The sequence below is a fragment of the Lepisosteus platostomus genome, chromosome 8 (assembly GCF_059453375.1).
Source record: "Lepisosteus platostomus isolate fLepPlt1 chromosome 8, fLepPlt1.hap1, whole genome shotgun sequence".
In the NCBI taxonomy this organism is placed as follows: domain Eukaryota; kingdom Metazoa; phylum Chordata; class Actinopteri; order Semionotiformes; family Lepisosteidae; genus Lepisosteus; species Lepisosteus platostomus.
The window spans coordinates 15604342-15627672 of record NC_142618.1 but is presented as its reverse complement, the minus strand read 5'-3'; the positions used below and the strand labels follow the sequence as shown (position 1 = coordinate 15627672).

General features: G+C 48.8%; 2 protein-coding genes across 4 annotated transcripts; both read right to left on the bottom strand.

Annotated features, from left to right (window-relative positions):
• Nucleotides 1-1941: 1941 nt before the first annotated feature.
• Nucleotides 1942-12198, bottom strand: LOC148656754 (G protein-coupled receptor 15-like). 2 transcript variants are annotated; one of them, XM_088642593.1, is made up of 3 exons: nt 12041-12198; nt 4403-5422; nt 1942-3191 (listed from the first exon to the last, which is right to left on the bottom strand). In XM_088642593.1, the coding sequence occupies exons 2-3, from the start codon at nt 4867-4869 to the stop codon at nt 2468-2470; spliced, it is 1191 nt and encodes a 396-aa protein (XP_088498719.1). In that variant the 5' UTR covers nt 4870-5422; nt 12041-12198; the 3' UTR covers nt 1942-2467. The 2 variants fall into 2 exon arrangements, with proteins under 2 accessions (XP_088498719.1, XP_088498720.1); XM_088642594.1 differs by lacking the exon at nt 12041-12198 and having other exon boundaries at nt 4403-11104.
• A 6435-nt stretch (nt 12199-18633) lies between these two features.
• On the bottom strand, nt 18634-22906 carry LOC148656753 (uncharacterized). 2 transcript variants are annotated; one of them, XM_088642592.1, is made up of 7 exons: nt 22782-22906; nt 22588-22688; nt 21725-22045; nt 20824-21144; nt 20338-20448; nt 19358-19413; nt 18634-19236 (listed from the first exon to the last, which is right to left on the bottom strand). In XM_088642592.1, exons 2-7 carry the CDS (start codon nt 22628-22630, stop codon nt 19189-19191), a joined length of 900 nt encoding a protein of 299 aa, XP_088498718.1. In that variant the 5' UTR covers nt 22631-22688; nt 22782-22906; the 3' UTR covers nt 18634-19188. The 2 variants fall into 2 exon arrangements, with proteins under 2 accessions (XP_088498718.1, XP_088498717.1); XM_088642591.1 differs by having other exon boundaries at nt 22588-22816.
• Nucleotides 22907-23331: the final 425 nt, after the last annotated feature.

Here is a 23331-nt window from a genome sequence, read left to right as displayed (position 1 = left end):
CGCTTTCGATCTGAGTGTTCGACAAGGCGGGCACAGCGGCTGGGTGTCAAACCGGGTGTCAAACAGTCAGTCGGGGCGTGAGTGGGACTGTCACGGGGACGGAGGTGTCGTCGTTGTTCCTGCTCTGACTGAGACGGGTTTCTTCTGGGGTGTTTTTTAACTCGTCTCCGAGAGGACAGGGGTTACGCGCAGGTCGTCTGGTTTTGTTAGAATTTCTTAGAATTCCAGGTTTGCCAGCGCGGCTACACGACCAACAGGTCGCGCTTACAAAGCATTTCGCTTTCGGAGCCTCGTTGAGCGGACTTATTTTCTTACAGACCCTGAAAAGGTTTTATGGGACACCCCCATATCGTCATCTGTCGAAGGGCTCGATATAAAAAGAAGGAAAAAATCGACATTCATGAGTTAACACCTTTAATACCTAAATACTACAGTTACTTTCATTCACGTCTATGGTCCGCTTGTTGTTTCGATCTACATATATACTTTTTTTCAGCAATGTTTTTAACATGTTTTTTTTCTGTCAAGTGCTGTGTGGTGCACCGCATTCTGCTCAAATCACCACCCTGGGAATGAATAAAGTACTGGAGCGCCCTCGCCCGGTGGTGAGGTGGAAGTGCACCTAAGCGCTGAGGGTACCGCAAAGCTTTTTTTCGAACTGAATATTGGAAACCCCAAAGCCGTCTTTTACCCAGCCTAGCCACTTCCGATACAAGCCTATCTGAGCGCTGGAAGAAAAAGAGGTTTGTAAGGTGCTGTAAATAGTACGTGAAAATGGCAGGTTTATTACAGGCCCCGCTCTCTGGCGGTGAGCCCACCTGCCAGCCTCCCGACGGCGCTTCCGGCCTGGGCGCGCGGAGCTGGCAGACACAGGAAGTGGCGCAGACACCGAGCCCGCAGTCCGACTGGAGCGGCATGCGAGAAACACAACCGGATTTGCGAACATGTAGACGACACGAGGGCGCCCAGAAAACACACCTTAACATCTCCGAGCCGGTGCTCCGGGGATGAAAATGAAGCACACGGTCAGCTTGAGGGCGCCCCGCAGCTACCGAGATTTTAGCTGCTCTGCGTCACAGCTGGAAAAAAACCCTCAACCCGAGCTCTGTGTCGCAACAGCTCCTCTCTACTGTCTTCTCTCCCTCCTCTCCGTATAGTGTCCCCGTCACTATACTGGGGGGTTTAGGACCCACATGGACCACATGGACCGCAGGGTGAGCGCCCCCTGCTGGCCCCGCTAACACCTCTTCCAGCAGCAACCTTAGTACCATCCATGTACTGACCAGGCTCACACCTGCTTGACTTCAGTGGGCTGCCAGCTATGAGCTGCAGAGTGATATGGCTGCTGGCCATAAAAGGCTTCATCACGGCATCCAGACCATCTGAGTTTTGGGCTCGGAGCGCCTGGCCTCGTTACCCTGGTTTTATTCCCTGTCCCTGTACCGGATCCCATTCCGGATTTTAACCGTGTTTGTCTCGTCTTGGATGGATCGTTCGGTTTTGGACTTTGGACTGCGCCCCGGATTTTCCCCTTGGACTGTCTGAACTTGTTTGCCCTTGCCACGCCCCCCGAGCACCGGATCACCGCCGTCACGCCCCCCTGTCTGTCAGCCCGTCCTGCTCCTACTGTGCAGTACCTGGTCTGCAGGAGACCCTGGAATAAATTCACTACCAGCTACCCAATGGACCAGACATCATGTCGGTGCATACAGCCAAATATTCTGGACACATATTTGTTAAAAAAACAACAAATTTATGGGCCTTAAGAATTCCTAGTCATTCTACCAAGAGGGGTGAATTACGCAGAGATCCAGACTTTGAAACATATTGTTGCAAACAATGAGCAAAATGCAAAACAGCAAGCACCTGTGGGACAGGAAGCTGGTCTGCCGAAGACAGAAAATATATCAAGAACAACGACAGGAACTGCTCTCTGTACAGAAGCCCTGAAATACTAATACCTTTCTCAAAACTGGGAACCATCTTTAGCAGCACAACCGGAACCTGCAGAAATTGCTTCAGTCCTGATTTTTCTACAATAGTCAAATGTATTTTTCCTGGAGCAGCTGTTGCTTTCCAAGGCGCCGTGCAACGCTACAGTGTGGTCCGGTGAGGAGAACTGACCCTTTTCTTCTTCTGCTGCCTTTAATTCTTCACTGGCACAGCTGATCTCTCGGGTCTATGCACAGCTACAGCTCCCGTGATGTGGGACCAGGAGACTTGGCCAGGTGAGTTCTCCTCTGCTGAAGAGGGATGGACAATGATCTGGGAATGATATCAATAAATCCAACTTAATGGAAACCTCTCTTCTCCTGCCACGTCTCCCACACGGCCCAGATCAGAACGCTCGTAACAGCAAGCGAAAAGCAAACACGGACACGGACAGTGACCCCGATGTAGTGGCCGGAGGGCAGCTGGACGAAGAGCTGGCCGTCTTGACAGGTCGCCCTCCCTGTCCAGCGGTCTCTCAGTCCTGGAGCGTGGTCAAACCCACGGGCTCTCCCGCCGCTCTGTCTCTGGTCCTCCAGCCGGACGAGGACGCCCCCTGCTGGCTGCTGAAGGAGATGGCGCCCCAGCTCACGGGGGCTTTGACGAGACAGGGGCAGAGGCAGCGGGCGCTGTCCCGCCGCAGGGAGCGGTCCGCCAAGGCGTAGATGAACGGGTTGGCACAGCTGTTGGCGAAGGCCAGGGGCGCCGTGATCTCCATGCCCAGTTGCGCCACCTTGTGGGCCACGCAGGACGGGGAGGAGTCTCGGGCCAGCAGCTGCTGCACCACGCCCACCAGCCGGAAGGTGTTGAAGGGGACCCAGGACAGGACGAAGGCCCCCACCACCAGGAAGATGATCTTGAAGGAGCGACAGAGGTGGGTGTCCAGGCTGGACGAGCGCCTGGCGTGCAGACACAGGGTGCGCGTGATCCTGCAGTAGCAGAGGAGGACGAGGAGGAGAGGGAGGAAGAAGCTGAAGAGCAGGAGCAGCAGGGACTGGCCCGGAGAGGACGAGCCCTCCTCTTCTTGGCACCACATCACTTCTGTGCCGTCCTCCAGTTCTGTGTCGTTGTGCAGGACCCGGGCTCTCAGCACGGGCAGGGCGAGCAGGGGGGACACGAGCCACACACTCAGACAGCCCAGCCCCGTGAACAGAGCCCTGCTGAGTCGGCGGTAGAGGCTGGGGTTGACCACCGCCAGGTACCTGCGGAGACAGGAGGGGCAGGGATGTCACCTGGAGGAGCAGATCAGCCTCCAGAGCTGGAGAGCCAAAGGGCAGAGGGATGGACAGGGAGAGGAAGAGATGTGGAAAACACTGCGGCAGGGAGAGGGAGAGCTAAGGAGAACAAGACTCGGGCAAGGAGAGGGAGTAAATGTCTATGTAAATACATTATATGTTAATGTCTTATGATTGTGTCTTTATTGTAAATGTCTGTAGATTTTTGTTTTATGTGAATTGTATTTGTCTTGTTTTGGCAACACTGATTGTGTTCATTGGTCATGCCAATAAAGCACCTTAAATTGAATTGAATTGAAATACAGAGGTGGGCCAAGGGGGAGTTAAGGAGAACAGGAGAGAGAGGTGGAGTGAGAGAGACAAGGTGACAGGGGGAGGAAGAGATAAAGAGAACAGAACAGAGATAAGGAGACAGGACAGAGACAGGGAGAAGGAGAATATGGAGACGGGGAGAGACAAGGAGAAGAGGCCAGAGAGAGGGAGAACTAAGGATTACAGGGAGAGGGAGCGCTAAGGAAAACAGGACAGAGACAGTGAGAACGAGAAATAAGAAGAAGGGCTGAGGGGGGGGGAAAGGAGACAGAGACAACATTCATGGGAGAGATTTAAAGGGAAAGAAGGAGGGATATATAGATGAAAAGAAGAAGAGGGAGAACAAAGGCAGAGGGAGAGCATGCATGGAATTACATTTATTCATGAAAGACGTTTCTGCTGCTTGATCTGTTTGTTACAACAAAACTGTTTAGTTTCCGCAAACTATTATTTGAGCAGGGAGGGTGTGCTTATTCAATTTACACGGTAACTTTCACCATTTCAGCATTTTCTATTTCAACATTAAATGGCACTTCTGTACTAAGGGGCTGTAATCATGAAGCCACAGTCAGAGCTCAAGGCTGTATCGTCATCATCATCCTGATCTGCTCCGTCACGTCAGGCCGAGAAGGAGGTGTGCATAATTGACCATGGTGCATGTTTGTCTTTATACAAAGAGGAGTGGGTGTGTGGAACAGGCTTCCCAGCCAGGTGGCTGAGACCTGAACTCTGGGCACCTTTAAGAAAAGGCTGGAGGAAATTTTAGAATCATGTAGCTGCCGAACGGCCGAACGAGCCTGATGGCTGCTATTATTGTTATTATTCTCGTCTCGTTCCGATCACTCCCGCGCCCCGCCAGCCCTCACCTGTCCACACTCACGAAGGTCAGCATCAGCACCCCGACGTTCATGCTGAGGGCGACCAGAAAGGGCGCCCCCTTGCAGCTCAGCTCGCCCGCCCGCCAGGCGCCGCCGCTCAGCTCGCTGTCGATCCAGAAGGGCAGCGCGGTCAGGAACAGCAGGTCCGCGGCGGCCAGGTTGGCGGCCAGCGTCTCGCTGGGGCGCCAGCCTCTCTGGCGTCCCCAGCCGCGCCGCCTCCACCGGGCCCAGAGCGCGGCCAGCAGGGCGAGGTTCCCCGCCACGCCCGCCACGAAGAAGGCGCAGTACAGGCCCACCCGCGCCCTGGCGCTGCCCGCCAGCACGGGCACCTCACAGCCTGAGGCGTTGGCGTCGTAGACGTAGGTCGTCTCCTCCTGCCACGGGCCGGAGGTGGTGGCTTCTGCAGGGCCTGACATCTGCGCTCCCAGCGCGACTGCGTCCGTCGTGGCCGTCATGGGGGGCTGGTGGGTTCCTCTTCTGGCCAGGCCGCGTGCCAGTGCACGATCAGGCCACTGGGGCTCCCTGTGCCAGGTCCTGGGTCCAGACTTGTGACGCCGCCTGGTTATTTACACACACATCCCCTGGACACTGCTGCTGTCGAGTCTGTGTTGGCGTCTGTTGTGGATCCGTCACCTTCCTTATGCTCCCATGGACGTGGTTGTGTTATACCGTGTTGTGTTGTGTTGTGTTGTGTTGTGTTGTGTTGTGTTATGCTGCGCTGCATTCACTAAATCGTCTAAGGCCCTAACAAAGTCACCCAGGCAGATTTCTGCAGCCTGAATGGGGAAACAGGGCACAGGTGGAACCTACTGGGAAGATCTGCATCTACAACCAAGAACGGGAGGCACTACTTTACACAAAGGGTGGTGGGAGAGGGGAACACGCTACCTTTAGGTAGCTTTAGGTGTTGCTGTACTGTCCTGGGACTCACAGCTGCTCTGGCGGAGGAAGTCGCACGCTGGGCTGTCGTTGAGCTCGTGCTGGTTTGGTGTTGGTTTTGGTGCTTTTCTACAAAGCAATTCAAAAGCGTTTGTTTAGTGGCTGAGAAGAAAACAGAAGGGCGTCGAGCCGTGCGCCTACACACAAACATCTTGAAAGCTTGTAAGCCTGTGGTGTGGTCTGTGACCACACAACTAAACAACACTACTAAGCAACACAGATGGAGAGAACGACTCGTTTCAAATCTGTAAATCTGCTGTATATGTACTTTGGCGCCGAGCTCAAGAACGCGATGTTTGATATGTGTGTTTGTATCTGTATCAGCCGGACTCCTTACTGCTAAACCTAACGCTCGTAAAGACGTCTTTACAGGAGAGACCGGTGTTCTCCGAGAATATGCTGCGGTCAAGTTCGATATTCATTTTGGAACGTCAATACCATTTTCATGAAACCTCCTAGAGTTATGAAAACACCTGCATTGCGCATAGAGTGATTTGTGAATATTTTCACAGCCTTCACTTGGCATTTTGTTCTGCCCACACGCAAATATTCTGTTGTCAACATCTTTGCAAAGGAATTACATCAAGCCTTCAAGTCAAGTGCATTTCAAAGACAGCGATTTGTGAACATTTTCACAACCTTTGCATTAGCTTAGAAGGCTTAGAAACTGTCTTTTTCTAAACCTTAGCTCATTGATTGATGCGCAATTACGCACCAACTGGAATGGGAAGTTCACCACGCGAGAAATACCGTTTAACAGGTGTTCATGCGAACGACGACAGAGTCAAGGCTGTGAAAACATTCGCAAATCACGCTATGCGCAATGCAAGTGTTTTCATAACTCTCGGAGGTTTCGTGACGACGCTGTTGACGCTCCAAATTGAATATCGAACTTCGAGCTGACTAGACCGAAGCACCGCCCGCCTCCTGCGCGACTCGTCGGATCTGATCTGAGTTTCCGAACGAGCTGTTTCCCTGCGGGTAGGTGTGTGTGGCGCTGCGGTCTGGGCAGATAAACTGTTTACCCACACACACACACACACACACATACGCCCCTGTCCTGTTTACTCTGGGCGCCAGCCAGCTGGCACTTTAAGAAAGCCGAGTAGAGCAGAGAGTAGAGAGCTTGAAGAGCCCAGCGCACCGGACAGGACACCGCGCTTCCATCCACAGCTCACGGTCAGTGGCGACGGACTGCAAGACCATTGTGTTGCTACACAAACAAGAAAGAAAAAACAAAACACCCACTCCTTTCTCTCTCTTGTCACGGTACATTTAGAAAGGAAAATTCTGCTGTCCCTCTCGACTGACTTCGCTGCCCTAGCCATGATTCGACTGTCTCTCCGTGTTTTCTAGTTGGGAATAATGTAAATACTCGTAATATATCGCAGGAGCTGTGAATGCAGAAAAACAAAACGTTTTTTGTAAAAACTGGTTTCTCAGGCGGCGCCCAAAAGTGATCAAGGACAGCGTCAGAAATTACAGTAGTAAATGTATTATTACTACCGTTGACGCCATATCTCACTTGCAAGGGCATGACATGACTGAAATTATTCGCTAATATTTTTTATATCATTTCAAAAAATTAACGTGATAACCACCTAACTAACCGAATAACGGAATAGTGAAATATAAAACACAGGTTTCAATCTCAGTTTCCGCCAGGAGCAGCTGTCAAGCCGAGAGAACCGGTGAGGCATTTCCCTCAGTCGAGCACCGAATCTAACCGCCTTGAGATCAGCTGTACAGCCCGTCCTCGGCCGAGCCGTGTCCAGCCTCGGGTGTTTGATGTATGAACTGAGCTCAACACCTTTAGTTAGATGAATGTTATATAAATACATTCAAATACAGGTTTTAGCTAAAAATGCATGAGCCTAATACGTTCAGGAGATAATAGGAAGTGGTTTGTAGATTTGGCTGACATTTCAGAACGATTATTAAAGCCATGAGAAAGATGAGCGGTGTAACTCGAATAACGAAATGTGAAACGAGATTTACTGCTGCGCGTTGTGATAAGTGATGTACAGACAACGCGAGCAATTTAAAGCGTCGTGGAAAGAACTGAAAACTGGAACGTGAGCAAAGCCACGGTCAGTTGAGCGCGGTGCCGACAGGCCCTCCAGCCCAGCTGCGTTTGAATCGAAAGAAACTTTCCCCCCTGTCGCAGCCTACGGTATACAGTAAATGCTGTGTTTTAGGAAGCGAGTTTAAACTGAGAACAGGAGGCACTTTTTTTACACAAAGGCTGGTGGGAGTGTGGAACAAGCTGCCCAGCCGAGTTGTCGAAGCTGATATCATCGTTTCTTTAAAGACACAACAGGCTGAGATCTTGGTTCAATAGGGAACTTTTTTAATAATAATATGAATTTATTAATTATACGGTACTGTTATTTGCAACTTACTAAGGTACTACCAGAAGGGCTCGATGGCCTCCCTTCGTCTCTTATGTGCTCGTCTTCTTATCAGGAAAAGATTAAGGCCACGCTGAAAAGTCGAAAAATACAGGTTCCGTTGTTCAGCTCAGACCTCAGTTGTTTTCCCACTTTTTAGCCTCGAATTAACCTGTTACAGAGCCTGACCCGTGTTCTGTCGCCGGGCAGGAGAGGATCCAGAGACGGTTTTCATCAGGTGTTCCGAGCGCTGCAGAGAAAGTCCAGCCGGGCGGTCGACCTGTTATCATCATTATCTCACATTTGATATTGTATTTTTATTCGATACTTCAGAGTGCTCACGCAATACACATATTTTAAAGTGTTTTATTTATAAATGATTCTATTGGTATAATTATTATTGTGCTATTAAATAATCAAATTAATTCTAGTATCTTAATATGGTGTAGTCTTATCTAAAACAGAGCTTCGACGTCTCCTGCGAGTTTTTGTCGCACAGAAACTTGGCTTATTAATTACCTGGAGCTGCTCCTGGACATAGCACGACTTGCGAGGCAAGCTCTTCCGAACGCAAACTTCTCCGGTTAACCCGGCGGGATTAATTTAATTTATTCCGTCTGTTCATTTTAGAGAGTCTGTAGTGAAGATGCAGATGCACAGAGAAAGTATCAGGTTTTATGTGTTCGTATTGGCTGCTTTATAGTAAATCTGAATCACCTAGCAATCGAGTTACACTTTCTAACGTGCACATTTGTTGCTTAACCAAAACACAAGACTAATTTAGTTTAATTTAGATTAATTAATTCGAATTAGTACTTTTAACACTCCTAATTGCTCCAGACTGTTTCACGGACCGATTTAGTCCCTTAGCTCAGGAGCTTAAGAAAGTTTACAAAAGATAGTTCATATATACCTGTTTTTTTTAATTCGTACTTATTCTCACCCATCCGTTTCTTGAAAGAAGCCAGGGTATGGTCTTCAACACAACACGACTTCGGAAAAATCGTGCAGAATGATTTCATCAACCATCAGTAGCACTTTGAAAGCACGCACCTAGAGACTATTCGACCGCTCTCGGCTCCCAGCACTGATCAAGTCCGGTCCCGAGGCACAGACGCCGGCGGGGGCGGCCAGTCGAGACCGCGGTACCGGTCGCTCCCGTTGACAGCTTCAAGCCGTTTGATTGCTCTTGACTTTTTTTTTCCCCGTGGAAATTCGGGGAATTCAGCCTGCAAGCAAAAGGCTTTCTTGCCATGTTGAAGAACCGAAAACACGTCCAAAAATGCGTGCCGTTTCGGTTCTGTGACAGTCTCGGGCTCATTGCGTTCCTAGGCGTTCGGGTTGAACGCGAAAGCACCAGGTACGGCACGAGTCCAATAACTCTTATAACTATCTTTATTGTAAATAAAGATATACAGTCTCTTCGTACTGTAGCTACGCCTCCGCGTCTTCGTCTTCAGGACAAAATACGCTCCGGATAAAACAAAATCCCTTCGCCCTTGGACGAAAAAAAAATTGCCGAAACTGAATCGTTGAGGGATGTTGGGAGGGTTGTAAATTTTGTATTGTAGATGAGAGAAGAATTCCGAAGACCATTTTCGTTCAGTGTAAAAAACAAAAACGTGCCGTGCAGCGAATTGCTAATCTGTTTTCATGCATACAGTACACTACTGCGTCAGCGAAATGGCTTAGTTTTAAAATATTAATTTAACTAGATAATGGCGATACTTGATAAACAACACAGTGTTGTTAAATAAGTACATAAAATATCAGAGACTTGTTCAGGAAGAAAAACACGAAACACTCCTGAACGCGCATTTTTCAATCTGACTATAGACAGCTAGACGCACCTTGTGTGATGTTTTTTTTTTTCCTAAGAAATGCCGGTTTCGTTTGTTTGAGAATTTCGACTTTAGTGCCGAATGAAGTAAAATCTGAGTGTGAAGCTCCCCAAGTGTCTCGTGAACTTTTCACCCCGGGGGCTGCGGGGGCGAGCAGACTCCGGTTATCAGTCAGTAGCGTGACAAGAGCGGCCCGCGGACACATCAAAGCGGCCGAGAGTCCCCCGGGCGCGTTCCGCCGAGAGGCACCGCGCCGGCCGCGTGTTCAGGCCGCCGGCTTCAACAGCTGACACCGAGGCGACGGGATCTCTGTTCTAACGAAAACACTGCCCACTCCCGGACACGGCGCGGCTCCGAGCACTGCGACGGGACGGCGGACAATACGAGCTGATGTTGGGACAGCACTGTTACCGAGGGGCAGAATCAGGTCCGCAGTCGCAGTCCGAGTGCCTGGCGCAGAGTAATCACTGTGTGTGATGAATTATTATTCGGGCAGCCTGAAGTATTACTACTATAGTTATTATTTTATTATTATCGGTGGTGGTGTTTATATTGGTTTTATTATATTATTAATTTATTAAGTAACGCGCTTGTAACCTACGTGAAATTGTGATTCTTATTATGTTTGTTAATAATAACAACAATAATGATCATGCTGATTAAGATGATAATAATCAAGTACATTAATTAATTGCCTAATGCTTTAATATTTATTTACATTAAATAGTATTTGATTAAATATGCATTTTTTTACTATTCTTGTTGTTGTTGTTTGTTGTTAGTGTTTATCGGAATATTTCACATTTGCTGGTGCAGGTGTCGCGTGGCTGGTGTTTGTGAGGAGAGGCAGGGTGAATCGCAGAACGAGAAATTAAAAGGCGAGGAGCCTTCTACATTAGTACAACAGATACTATTAACACCATCGAATACTAATTACTGTCAATACCAGAAATTAATTATTATGCAGTAAATCTTTATTTAGCTCATTAACAAGCGCTTTACAATCCATGAATATATGATACGCTAACGATCACATTGCTCACGAAACACCGCAAGCGCTTGACTTGCCCAGCTGAGGGAGTCAGATTTCGGGACGACGGACTGGCGAATTTTTTTCCCCCCGCGCGCGAGACCGAACACGTTCAGACCGGAAGGTCAGCTGAGCCCGGGCGAGCTGCCCCTCCGCTCATTTCGCGGTCCGGGCTAGCTGAAGGAATTAGACACGGCCGTCGCCGATCAGAAATCTTACTGCCGTCACCGCTGGACCGGACACGGTGGTAGCCAAGGAGACACCCTGACACATTGTTAAGAAGTGAGCGCACTGTGAAAACTGCCCAGAGCACCCCCAACCACTGGGGGAGATTATACTGGACAAGCGGGGTACAGGTCTGTCTGTCAGCCGAGCTCTGCACAGTCGGAGAACATTACAACAAAGCCAGGTTATAAAAAGCGCTACTTCGCGTTCCTGGCATCATCATCATTATTAATTATTATTATTATTATTTGGCTGTTATTATAATTTTAAGTGGGTAGCTGCGTCAGCATGCGTAGGCTGCAAAGGAACAAGTAATAGGTTTATTCCATGCTGAAAAAAAGAAGAAAGAGAACACAACGTTTCGGCCGTGGAGCCTTCTTCAGGTGCCTGAAGGACACCTGAAGAAGGCTCCACGGCCGAAACGTTGTGTTCTCTTTCTTCTTTTTTTCAGCATGGAATAAACCTATTACTTGTTCCATTATAATTTTAAGGCGACTATCTCCAGCAAACGTCCGCAGAAATAGCTACAGCATTAGCGACAAATCGCTCACGCGTCGTTTGTTTAAACGAATTCCCAACTAAATGCACGAAACGTGCGTCACTGCGATTGCGACTGTTCTCGGGCAGTGAAGACCAACGACTTTCCAATCCGCCGAGAGCAGGCTCTGATCGGACGCGCCGCCGTCCCGCATCGCCATCACACACGATGCAAGAGTGTTTGTCAAAGGCGTTTCACCATCAGAATAATGTATGTATAGGAACAAGCGAAACATTCTTCCATGCGTGTATTCCGTATAAGGAAAGAAAAGAGACACAACGTTTCGGCTGTGGAGAAGTCTCCACTCTCCACGGCCGAAATGTCTGTATTTTGTTCTTTCAGCATGGGATGCACTTTTACTTGTTACCTTGCAGCCTACGCGTGCTGACGCAGCTCCCTACCGAAATGTGTGTCTAATATTCATTACAAAGACGTCCTGAACGCCGTTTCTCCGAATTGTAGTGTTTCTGATCAGAACACTTCTTGACTCATCAACCCACATTTTAGCCAGTGGCACCCGGTTTATTGATAACTCTGACTGTGTGAGGAGGAGACGAGGTGCTCTCGAGTTAAACCCCGCTGCTCAGAGTGGCCCACGCGTGTCCTCTCTCCCGCTGGAGTCCTCGCGTGAGCTCCCGGCGTGGCGGCGCGCGGCGGCCCTACCTGCTCCGCTCGGCGTTCTCGCGCATCTGCAGCCGGGCCGGCACGGGTAGCGTGCTGTCAGCGCGTGCACGCAAGAGACCCACCCTGAGCGCTTCCGAAACCTGCGCATTCAGCTAAATTAAACTTCTGTCGCCCTTCGTTCCAGAGATAGCCTGGTTTAAAGGGCACGGGCCAGGGTTGAAGCGCATCGTCCTTTTAAAGGTACATTATATATATATAAAAATATATATAAAAAAAAATCTCAAACAAGAATATCCCCCAGAGCTTTGAAGAAGCTGTGTGTTTCTAAAACGAATAATCAGACTCTTATCAGGCAGTTTCACACAACGTCATCAGTTTTTTTTTCTTTGAAAAACGGCAAAGCGAACGTCTGGGTTGAACGGTTGGACTCTTACTCAGATTCAGGAGCTGGGAGAGAATCACAAGACATTCATTCAAACCTTTATTTATTATGAAATTTATTGTTCATACAGAATATTCAGAGAGGATTCCTCAGTAATAAACACACACAAACACAGTGAGAGAGAGGAGATCACAGAGAATCCTTCAGTAATAAACACACACAACAGGACAGGAGACACAGTGAGAGAGAGAGGAGATCACAGAGACTCCCTCAGTAATAAACACACACAACAGGACAGGAGACACAGTGAGAGAGAGAGAGGAGATCACAGAGAATCGTTCAGTAATAAACAGAACAGGACAGGAGACACAGTAAAAGACAGGAGGTAACAGAATCTCCAGTAAGAAACGCACAGCGGGACAGGAGACACAGTGATAGAGAGGAGAGGACAGAAAATCTTTCAGTAATAAACACACACAACAGGACAGGAGACAGTGAGAGAGAGAGGACATCACAGAGAATCGTTCAGTAATAAACACAACAGGACAGGAGACACAGTAAAAGACAGGAGGTAACAGAATCTCCAGTAAGAAACGCACAGCGGGACAGGAGACACAGTGATAGAGAGGAGAGGACAGAAAATCTTTCAGTAATAAACACACACAACAGGACAGGAGACAGTGAGAGAGAGAGGACATCACAGAGAATCGTTCAGTAATAAACACAACAGGACAGGAGACACAGTAAAAGACAGGAGGTAACAGAATCTCCAGTAAGAAACGCACAGCGGGACAGGAGACACAGTGATAGAGAGGAGAGGACAGAAAATCTTTCAGTAATACACACAACAGTACAGGAGACACAGTGAGAGAGGCGAGGACAGAGACAGGGAGAGACGCAGCGGGATGAGAGACCTGAGGAAAAGCAGGCGGCTGTATGCGGCGCTCTTCCCTCTGGAGCGGAAGATCCACACGCGGCGTGATCTTCTGTGGAGTACAGTGGGTCACAGCGAGCGTGATCATCCTCTTTCGAAACATTTACAGATCACTCCTTTCACAGGCTCGCTATAAACTCCATTTAGCATTATTAACTTACTGCTCCGAATGTTTTGGTCGATTTCTTCTCTTACTAATCCCACCCCGCAAATCCAGTCTTGGCAAAACCGACCATTAAAAATAAATCACGGCTGAGCTCCGGGACCTCTTCCAGCACAGATTCAGCACAGAGGAGCGACGCGACGATAATGCCGTCTCGTGTGTCTAGTGCTCAGGTACGGAGGCGTGTACTCGTTTTTACCGGCGCAGCTGAACCTCTCGACCAGAGAGCAGCAGTAATTGATTAAATGTGCGGAATAACGCGACCGGGCTCTCCCGACCGCCGGTACACCACCGCCCCCTGTCGGGCTCCCCGCCCCGCTGGTGCATCAGCGCCCCCTGTCGGGCTCCACGCCCCGTCGCAGCGCTTGGCATGGCGGTGGCGCGCGGCGCTCCGGGAAGCCGCGAGATTCTTGAAAGGGCCTGTGGCTGCACGACTTCCTGAGCGCTGCAGTAACCCTCGCTCACAGATGAGCGTCTATAATAATAATAATAATAATAATAATAATAATAATAATAATAATAAGCGTCTTGTTTATTTTATACTACCACTTTCATTACCTTAAATGCACTTTACAAAACCGCAATCCCTCTCTCTTTAACCTGCCTCAAAGCTCATGCCCGACGGACAGACCAGACAGGAAATAAACTGAATTCAGAAGAATGGCTGAAAACTGGCCGGAGATGTTTAAGACTTTTTTTTTTTTGTAGCCGCAGAGCGTAAACCGCTACTCAGAATGGACGCTGGTTTTCGAAAGGAAAATGCACACACGAACACTGGGCGAACCGAGCTCTTCTTCTCCAGTCGGCGTGTGAGGCTCAGACACGCTCGGGAACTCCGGTCCGAGCCGCTCGGAGGGCTCGCGAGGTCTGGCCCCTACCGTTCGCACGCCAGGCTGAGCCGAGCCGAGCAGAGCCGAGCCGTCTAGCTGCTGAACTCGTGAACTTTTCACCCCGGGGGCTGCGGGGGCGAGCAGACTCCGGTTATCAGTCAGTAGCGTGACAAGAGCAGCTCGCGGACACCTCACAGCGGCAGAGAGTCCCCCGCTGTGAAGCACGCGCTTGGTATTATTTAATGATGCTTTCACAATCGGTGCGGTTATTTGACTCTTTATTTCTAAGAATGACAACGAGGATGAGGCTGGCGACAGCGATGATAATGATGAATGTGGTTGGTCAACTGCACATTTGATAATATCACTTAACAACGAGTTCATGACGTGTGGAATATTGTAGATTATAGGGTTTATTCCGTGCTGAACAGAGAAGAAAGGAAACAGGACTTTCGGCTGTGGAGCCTTCTTCGGGTGTGATCACCACCGGAACCGCTGAAAGGCTCCACAGCCGAAACGTTGTGTTTCCTTTCTTCTCTTTTCCGCCTGGAATCAACCTTTACTTGTTCCCTTGCAGCCTACGCATGCTGACGCAGCTCCCTGCTTGAACTATTTTACATCGAGTTTACCATTAGAGTGGCGTGATGGCACAGCGGTTAGCACTACAGTGCTGAGACTCTGGGCTCAACTCCTATCTGTGTGGAGTTTGCGTGTTCTCCCCAATCTCTTGTGGGTTTCCTCCCACAGTCCAAAGGCATGCTGGTACTGTAGGGCAATTGGCTTCTGGGAAAATTCGCCCTGGTGTGTGTGTGTGTGTCCTGTGATGGACTGGCGTCCTGTCCAGGGTGTACCCTGCCTTGCGCCCGTTGCTTTCTGGGATAGTCTGGCTCCCCTGTTATCCTGAATTGAATAAAGCAGTCAGGAAGTGTATGGGTGGAAATGTATTATTAATTACAGAGAGAATGATGACAATAATGATAAAGATGAAGATGACAATGACACTGAGGGTGGTAGAACGATGGCGACGAACCACTACCTTAATTATCAGGTTCATTCAAGACTCAATAATTCTTGATCAGCAGATACAGTTATTTTTATATATTTAAAAATTGTCATCCTTCAAGGAGTAATTACAGCATTTTCCCCAGTCCTTGGATGCGTTCAAACTTGTCAGTTTTCATTTCATTTTTCACTAACGTCACAAAATTACGCATCACATGAGTCAAAAGACAAAATGAAAAAGAGAAAACATTTCACAGGTTTCACAGGTTTTAACACCTTCAGTGTTTCTTTCAGTTTTGATAGGAAGGTGAATGTCTGGGTCTGAAATCGTCTGAGGGCTGAAGCCTCATTCAAAATCAAAAGGCAAAAACAAGCTTTCCTGCCAGACCAGCCCTTCGTGGTTATTTTAGGAATTTTTCATGGTGAGCTGGAAATAATAGAGTCACAAAAAGACAGAGAGACAAAGAAAAGAAAGAAAAAGCAAAAATAAAACACACATCTCATACAAAATACAATACTACATTACAGCGCATATAGAAATCCACAATTTACCAATACATACTTCTACACTGGTTGAAGTAGTTCAAGTAGGGAGCTGCGTCAGCATGCGCAGGATGCAAAGGGAAGAGTAAAGATTTATTCCAGGCTGAAAAGAGAAGAAAGAAAACACAACGTTTCGGCCGTGGAGCCTTCACCTGACTGACACCCGAAGAAGCCTCCACAGCCGAAATGTTGTGTTTCTTTTCTTGTCTTTTCAGCCTGGAAGAAACCTTTACTTGTTCTTCTATATTGGTGTTGAGCCTCAGGATAGGAACTCCTCTGGAAGCACTCTTTTCTAGATTGCACACATCTCAACACACAGAGAGAAGCTCAACCAGGGGGGAGGCTGTGCTGGAGCCCTCACTGATAATGTTCAGAGTTTTCAGATTTAAACATGTTGGATATATGGAGGCAACAGATAGTGAGTCACGGCCAGTTATATTACAAGCTGTGGACCACTCTGTTAACTGAAATCTAAATTAAATTGATATTTTAATGATACAGAATAGTGAGGGAGAGAATCTCTCAGTCACAAACACAGCAGGACAGGAGACACAGTGAGAGAGAGGAGATACCAGAAAATCCCTCAGTAATGAACACACACAGCAGGACAGGAGACAGTGAGAGAGGAGAGGACAGAGAATTCCTCAGTAATAAACACATGCAACAGGACAGGAGACACAGTGAGAGTGAGGAGGTGACAGAATCCCTCAGTAATAAACACACACAACCGAACAGGAGACACAGTGCGAGACAATAGATCACAGAGTAATAAAAACATACAAGAGTATAGTTAAGGCATGAAGTTCTTAACCACGTGATTTTCTGTGCTCCTAATCTGCAGTTCCAAAATAATCCTCTAGGTGTCTCTGTAGGCGTTATATACTCAGGCACTAGGCAATAAACACACGAACTGTGATAAATCAAAACTATTATATTTATTGATACAATTAAAAAGATGTGCAAGGACAATTTAAAAAGGCTGTTTGAAATACTTCACTGTGTGAAAAAGTCTAACTATATCCACCTTCTCTACTGGACACAGACAAATGTAAATTATTTTTACATATATCATTATTAGCATTTTTTTACAAAGCCTACAATCTATCACCAGATCCCTCTTGAAAGATACAGACAATAGTATGACCTTTTAAACCACAAAGCTCACACTGAGATAGGTTCTTTGTAGTTCCTGTATCACAACCTTGGTGGCACATGGCATCTTGGAAAGTCTAAACACTTTTGAAGTGGGTTTTAGAAACACGACTCACACAGTGCAAATTACACGATCAAAGCTTACAGCGCCATTGTGCAAGGCCTGTTACCAACTCCAGCATTTTGAACAAGAAACACCCACATAGCAGCCCTTGCAAGTGAAATATAGTTGAATAATCTGCTGAAAAAAGACAAGCTTGTTGCAACCGTGCAAAAAAGAACTAATTTCTGAAAGATGCAATCTAACAGCAAAGCTGTGCTCTACCCAGAGCATTCAAATACTTTTTGTTTTCTTAGCAACACTTTGTGGCAATGCAGTTTTAAAGCAGCTGGACCATTGCTGAAGGATATATGGAGTTCGGAGACTCAGCTTTTCCTAAATGTGACACGTGGTAAGAGTCTCAGTGGTCTAATACAGTAGTTAGAGAAACAAAACGTCAGAGTCCACGAAACATGCAATAAAACCAAGCAATTAAAACCATCAAAGGCAGAGGCACAAACAGCACGAGAAACAGATTTTGACGTTAAAATCTTCAGCGAGGTTGCTGAAACACTGGATGTTTCCTTCAATTCAATCAATTTAAAGCAAGAACACTTTTCAGTCAACCAGCTCTCCCATTTGTCCAGCAGCCACACCCTAGTGTGTGTCTGGATGTGCTAATGCAGCCAGGTGACACGCTGGCGACACAGGCGTCAGGAGGAGGCTGGGAGTCAGTTCTGGTGTCCTGTGCCATCCTGAGAAAACGTCTGGATACCCTTCCGTGCATTTTCTCTTTTTTCAGAAATAAACCTTTTTAAATAAGAGATCCCATGTAGGTTTATTGTCAGCGCCCAGCTGTAGAGCTGTAGACATTTAAGTGGTCTTTACTAACTGCCTTTTCATAGTTTTTACACTTTATATAAATATAAATGTATTGCTGTGCAATACATTTATATTTATATTTATATCTATGGTTACATCTATATTTATATTCATACGTGTGATACGATTTTCTGTGTACTGTTCTGTTCTAGTTTCCTCTTGTGTGTCCGGACTGTGAGTAACTCTTGTATTGTATTGTATGTATTGTACTATTAGTATATAATTCGTTACACTGTGGCTGTGTTGTGTGTGTTAAGCTGCTGTTGCACTGCAATTTCCCTCACGGGATCAATAAAGTATCTATCTATCTAGAGCCAGACCACTGCCTGGGCGGGACCTGCATGTCGTCACAACTGACAGGCGGCCTAGCGAATTGCTACATAGAAGCTCTCCAGGAAGTCGCCCAGTGGGTTGATGGGAGATGTAGTTTACATAAGGCAGTGCAGCGTCTCTGAGCCAACCTGACCAATATCAGCTAGTTTTCCAATACCCAGAAAGCAGGAAGCACATACTACCTGTTATTGGGAATCAGGGTAACACTTACACAGTTAAACAACATAGGTCAGGTTTACCTAGCTCCATGAGTACTGACAGAATTATTCCTTCAAATGGACAGGTTTTCATACTGCAGCTTCAATCTATAAAAGAAGAATTGTTAAACCAGCTGAAAAAGATTAGATTTAGCTGCAAAATTAAAATTTGGCTACTTTTTTGCACTGAACTGTGACATTTAAGTGGTCTTTACTAACTGCCTTTTCATAGTTTTTACACTTTATGCTGTTGTTTTTCTGAAGGCAGCTCCAATGTAATGATGTTACTCCACTGGTTTCTGATTTTGGTCTTTTCTGTCTATTCAGAAAAGGCACAACTATTCTGTTGACGCACTGCTATGTGATAATCACTTTGATATATAGTATAATTTTCTGTGATATGACTGAATGAAATGGATGCACGGTTAAAAGTCAATACCCAAACACCTCACCAAATTAGATGGTTAAGGTGCTCAGCTGGGACAATTGTTTAAAAAGTAACTTTAGATGAACATATAGCAACCTCTTCGAGCTAGAGGAGTGAAATACAGGTATAAAACTAGTCCAATACTCTAGGCCCTAAAAATAGGACAGAAGACACTGAAAAGGAAGTGATATCGTAGGAGCGCATGTCTGGGTATTATGAAGTCAGTTCTCTGAATTAAACATTAGACTGGCAGCTCTGGGTGTCTGGTTGTGTCTGGTTGTCTCAGTCTTTCTACAGTGATTTCATTTCCTTTCCTGAAATGTCACAGTAGAGTAATGAAGTTCATTCTCCTGTGGAAACAAAAAGAAGATGTGTGAGTCCTATTTTATAACAAAGCTCTGGGATAGATCGATTATCGGCTCAAAAGCTTCAGTCATAAAACCTTGCTGTCAGAGACTGAGAGATACTCACAGTGGCATCGGATGACACCATGAAAGAGACTCTTGGGGTGTCTGCAGCCCGCTGTCCTGTGAGAGGAAACAGATTTCAGACTCAGATCAGAACCAGACCAGCGGGACACAGTGGATACGGCACTAGACCGTGAGATACTCCCAGCAGGTTAGCTGGTCTGTTAGATCTCAGCTGCTCAGCAGGCCTGGTCAATACTGAGAACCAGCATCCAGGAAATCCAGTTGCTGCCGGAAGTGGTGTTGGTAGACCAGTAGGCGGCGCTCTTCCTTTTGCATTGCACAATTTCCAAAGTACCTAATACCATGCCTGGGGACACTGTGCTGTAGGAGGTGCCATGCATCTGATGTTTAGAGCTGTTAATCTCACGTCCTGGCAATTTGGTCATTAAAGGGTTGTTAACACTGGTGTCCTGCCTAAGCTCCACTCTGGGCTGTACTGTCTGGCCTCACTAAAGATCACCCACAACCCCCCTGATTCAGCAGTTCCTCTCTGCTGCCCTGATCTGTGAGCAGTGGGGCTGCTGTGTGTCACTTCACTGGGTGAAGTCCAGTACCCCAGATCACCCCCAATCCCCCTGGTGCAGCAGTTTCTATCTGCTGCCCTGATCTGTGAGCAGTGGAGCTGCTGTGTGTCACTTCACTGGGTGAAGTCCAGTACCCCAGATCACCCACAATCCCCCTGGTGAGGCAGTTTCTCTCTGCTGCCCTGATCTGTGTGCAGTGGGGCTGCTGTGTGTCACTTCACTGGGAGAAGTCCAGTACCCCAGATCACCCCCAATCCCCCTGGTGCAGCAGTTCCTCTCTGCTGCCCTGATCTGTGTGCAGTGGGGCTGCTGTGTGGGGTGTGAAGTGGAAACACACAGTCAGGGTGAGCAGTGCAAAGTCACTGACTGGCACCGCAGTGCGTTTCCAGCCTTGCGAGAGGTATGATGGGACAGACTGACGCATGAGAAAAGGACTCACGTAAAACAAGAACATTACCTGCTCTGCCAGCTCTCCTCCAGAACTGGAACCTCAGAGCCGCCACAGCGAGGAGGAGCACAGAGACTCCACTCAGTCCGGCCACCAGGGCAGGGCACTTCTCAGGCTGGCCTGCTGACACAGGAACTAATGATTCTTCCTAACCCGCCTTTCAGTCTCCTAGCTCCAAGAGCCTTCAGGACACAGTCAGGACGGGGGGGCACTTCTTTACACAGAGGGTGGTGGGAGTGTGGAACAAGCTGCCCTGCCGTGTTCTTGAAGCTAATAGACTGGTTTCTTTCAGGACACAGCTGGGTTTGATCCTCCAGCCAGGACAGGAGGCATTTCTTTACACAGAGGGTGGTGGGAGTGTGGAACAAGCTGTTGGACTGATTAGATAGTAACAACCCAGCCAGCTGGCACAGTTTGGTCTGGGTGCTGAGAGAGGAAACAATCCAAACAGATCTTGTCCCCCCGCCCCCAGCCCCAGTCCCCCTAAACTCTCACCTGCCCCCACCCTGGAGCTCCGGGTGATTGTGCCCCCACCCTCGATCTCCGCGACACAAGTGACGTCTCCTCCGCGCTCCCACAGCCACGCCGGGACTCTGACCCATGTCCGCACGAAGGGGGTACGCTGTCCCCCGGCCGTCACCGAGCCCCAGTCCGCCAGTCCCGTCAGCTCTGCTCCGGCGAGATCCCAGCGGAGGCGCGCTCGGTGCTCGGGCAGCACGCCGTACAGCATGCAAGCCACAGTGCGGCTGTCCTCCGGCCCCACAGCGCCCTCTGCTGGCAGCAGCAGCGTCAGCGCAGGAGAGGAGCGAGGCCGGTCTGCAGTGGGAAGTCTAGTTTACTGGCTTGACTGATGAGCCACACACAGCGGGTACACTCAGCACAACATCAACAGACATTTACAATACAGGCCCATCATGCTTCTCTAATCCCAGAATAGCTGTCACAGTGCAGCAGGAAGTGGACCTCTGTCTCTATTTCTCCCCGCTGGCAGTGGGAGCACAGCCTGTCCTCTCTGGACAGTCAGGTCTGCCTGTGTCCAGTTTCTGTGTCCAGGCTGTGTCACTGAGCCTGTCCTCTCTGGACAGCCAGGTCTGTCTGTGTCCAGTGTCTGTGTCCAGGCTGTGGTCACTGAGCCTGTAGTTCATCATGGTCTGTTTCTCTTTGCTGTCTCTTACCCTGCTCAGATATACAGCTAGTGTGTCTTGTCAGTACAGGGACTGTGGTCTATTTCGAAACTGGCTGCGCCATCGATCCCTGTGTTTCCATCCCGGAGAACTGTGGTTCCAGGATGAGGAGTGCGGAGCGGAGTTTAGCTCAACCTCCTCTCCTTGTCGGCTGGCAGGGTGTTATCGCGCTGTGTATTACTACCAGGTCGGAAGGGTGACTCGATAGTTACCCCACACCAGCACAGTCGATCCTCTGCCCACGTAGACCGCGGACCTCCCCGCGTAGGCGCAGACGTACGTGGCCGTGTCCCCCGGCGCGGCGCGAGACAGGGTCAGGGCGCACCGCTCCTCCTCGGCCGCGCTTCCCGGGGGCGCGCCGAGCGGGGTGAGCGGCCCCGCCGGCCCGTCGAGCGCCGCCCGGAACCAGCTCACCCTCTGACAGCCGCCGTGCGCGCCGCTGAACCCGGACAGGCTGCAGTGCAGGGTCACGGGGTCTCCCGCCCACACCGAGACGGACCGCGGCTCCTGGGACAGCGTGCCCGCGGAGCAGGCTGGAAACAATATAATAATAAAAATAATAATCGTTTCCTTGGACCACAACCCTTCAGAACACAAGCTACGAGAATGTATACTACTACAGAACAAAATACTCTTACTATTACTATATACTATACTACTGTAGATGATTATAATCGTATTATTATAATCTGTAGATTACCTCGTCTCTACTTTGTCTCTATCGGGTCGGGTCTGAGGCCAAGACCCCTTTAAAGCGGTTTTTTTACAGATAATATGAGGAAGAACATTTCTTTTTTTCTGAGCACACAGGGCTTTAATAGGTGTAAACATAACAACAGTTTCACGACGTTTAACATCGACGCGGGAGGAGCGAACCGGGCGGTTTGAATATAAAGATAAAGACTGAAATATAGAGATAAAGACTGAAAACGAACCCGAGAACAACAGGGCCTCACAGAAAAGGTAGCGGACAGGAACTGGACAAACAGCGGAAGTACAGCATATGTATCGTTTGAAGACATATTTACTGGTAGAGATAGCGACAGCGCCGTTCCCTCAGGCCGCAGGCTCGTACCTTTCAGAACGGAGGCCAGAATAAAAACAGCCAGCCGGAACATGGCGACCCTCAGACTAGATCTGATCACAGTTCAGCTGCAGGAGTCTCTCTCTGAGTGCCTTGTCCTCTCCTCAGTGTCTCAGTGTCCCAGTCTCCTGTCTCTCTCTGAGTGGCTCCGTGTCCTTGTCCTCTTCCTGTCTCTCTCTGAGTGCCTTGTCCTCTCCCCAGTGTCTCAGCGTCCTTGTCCTCTCCCTCAGTGGCTCAGTGTCCTCGTGTATCCCTCAGTGTCTCATGTCCTTGTCCTCTCCCTGTCTCTCTCTGAGTGCCCTTGTCCTCTCCCCTGTGTCTCAGTGTCCCAGTCTCCTGTCTCTCTCTGAGTGGCTCCGTGTCCTTGTCCTCTTCCTGTCTCTCTCTGAGTGCCCTTGTCCTCTCCCTCAGTGCCTCGTGTGTCCCTCAGTGTCTCGGTGTCCCCGTGTGTCCCTCAGTGTCCTCGTGTGTCGGAGCCCGTGTGCTGGTACGAGCCCCTGTCCCCTGGAGCCCGTGTCTCTCACGCTGACAGGGAGCAGGAGCTGAGCTGAGCTGATCTGTGTCTGAGACACCTGCTGCCTCTTCTGCTCACAAGCGTTTCCGCTCTCGCACGGCTTCCGGAGAGGACAGCTGAGAGCAGAGGGGCTCAGACTTTCCACCGCGCCTCAGCGGAGAGGAGGAGGGGCAGAGCACTCCTTCAACCGTCTCACACAGACCGAGGCAGAGGAAGGCTGT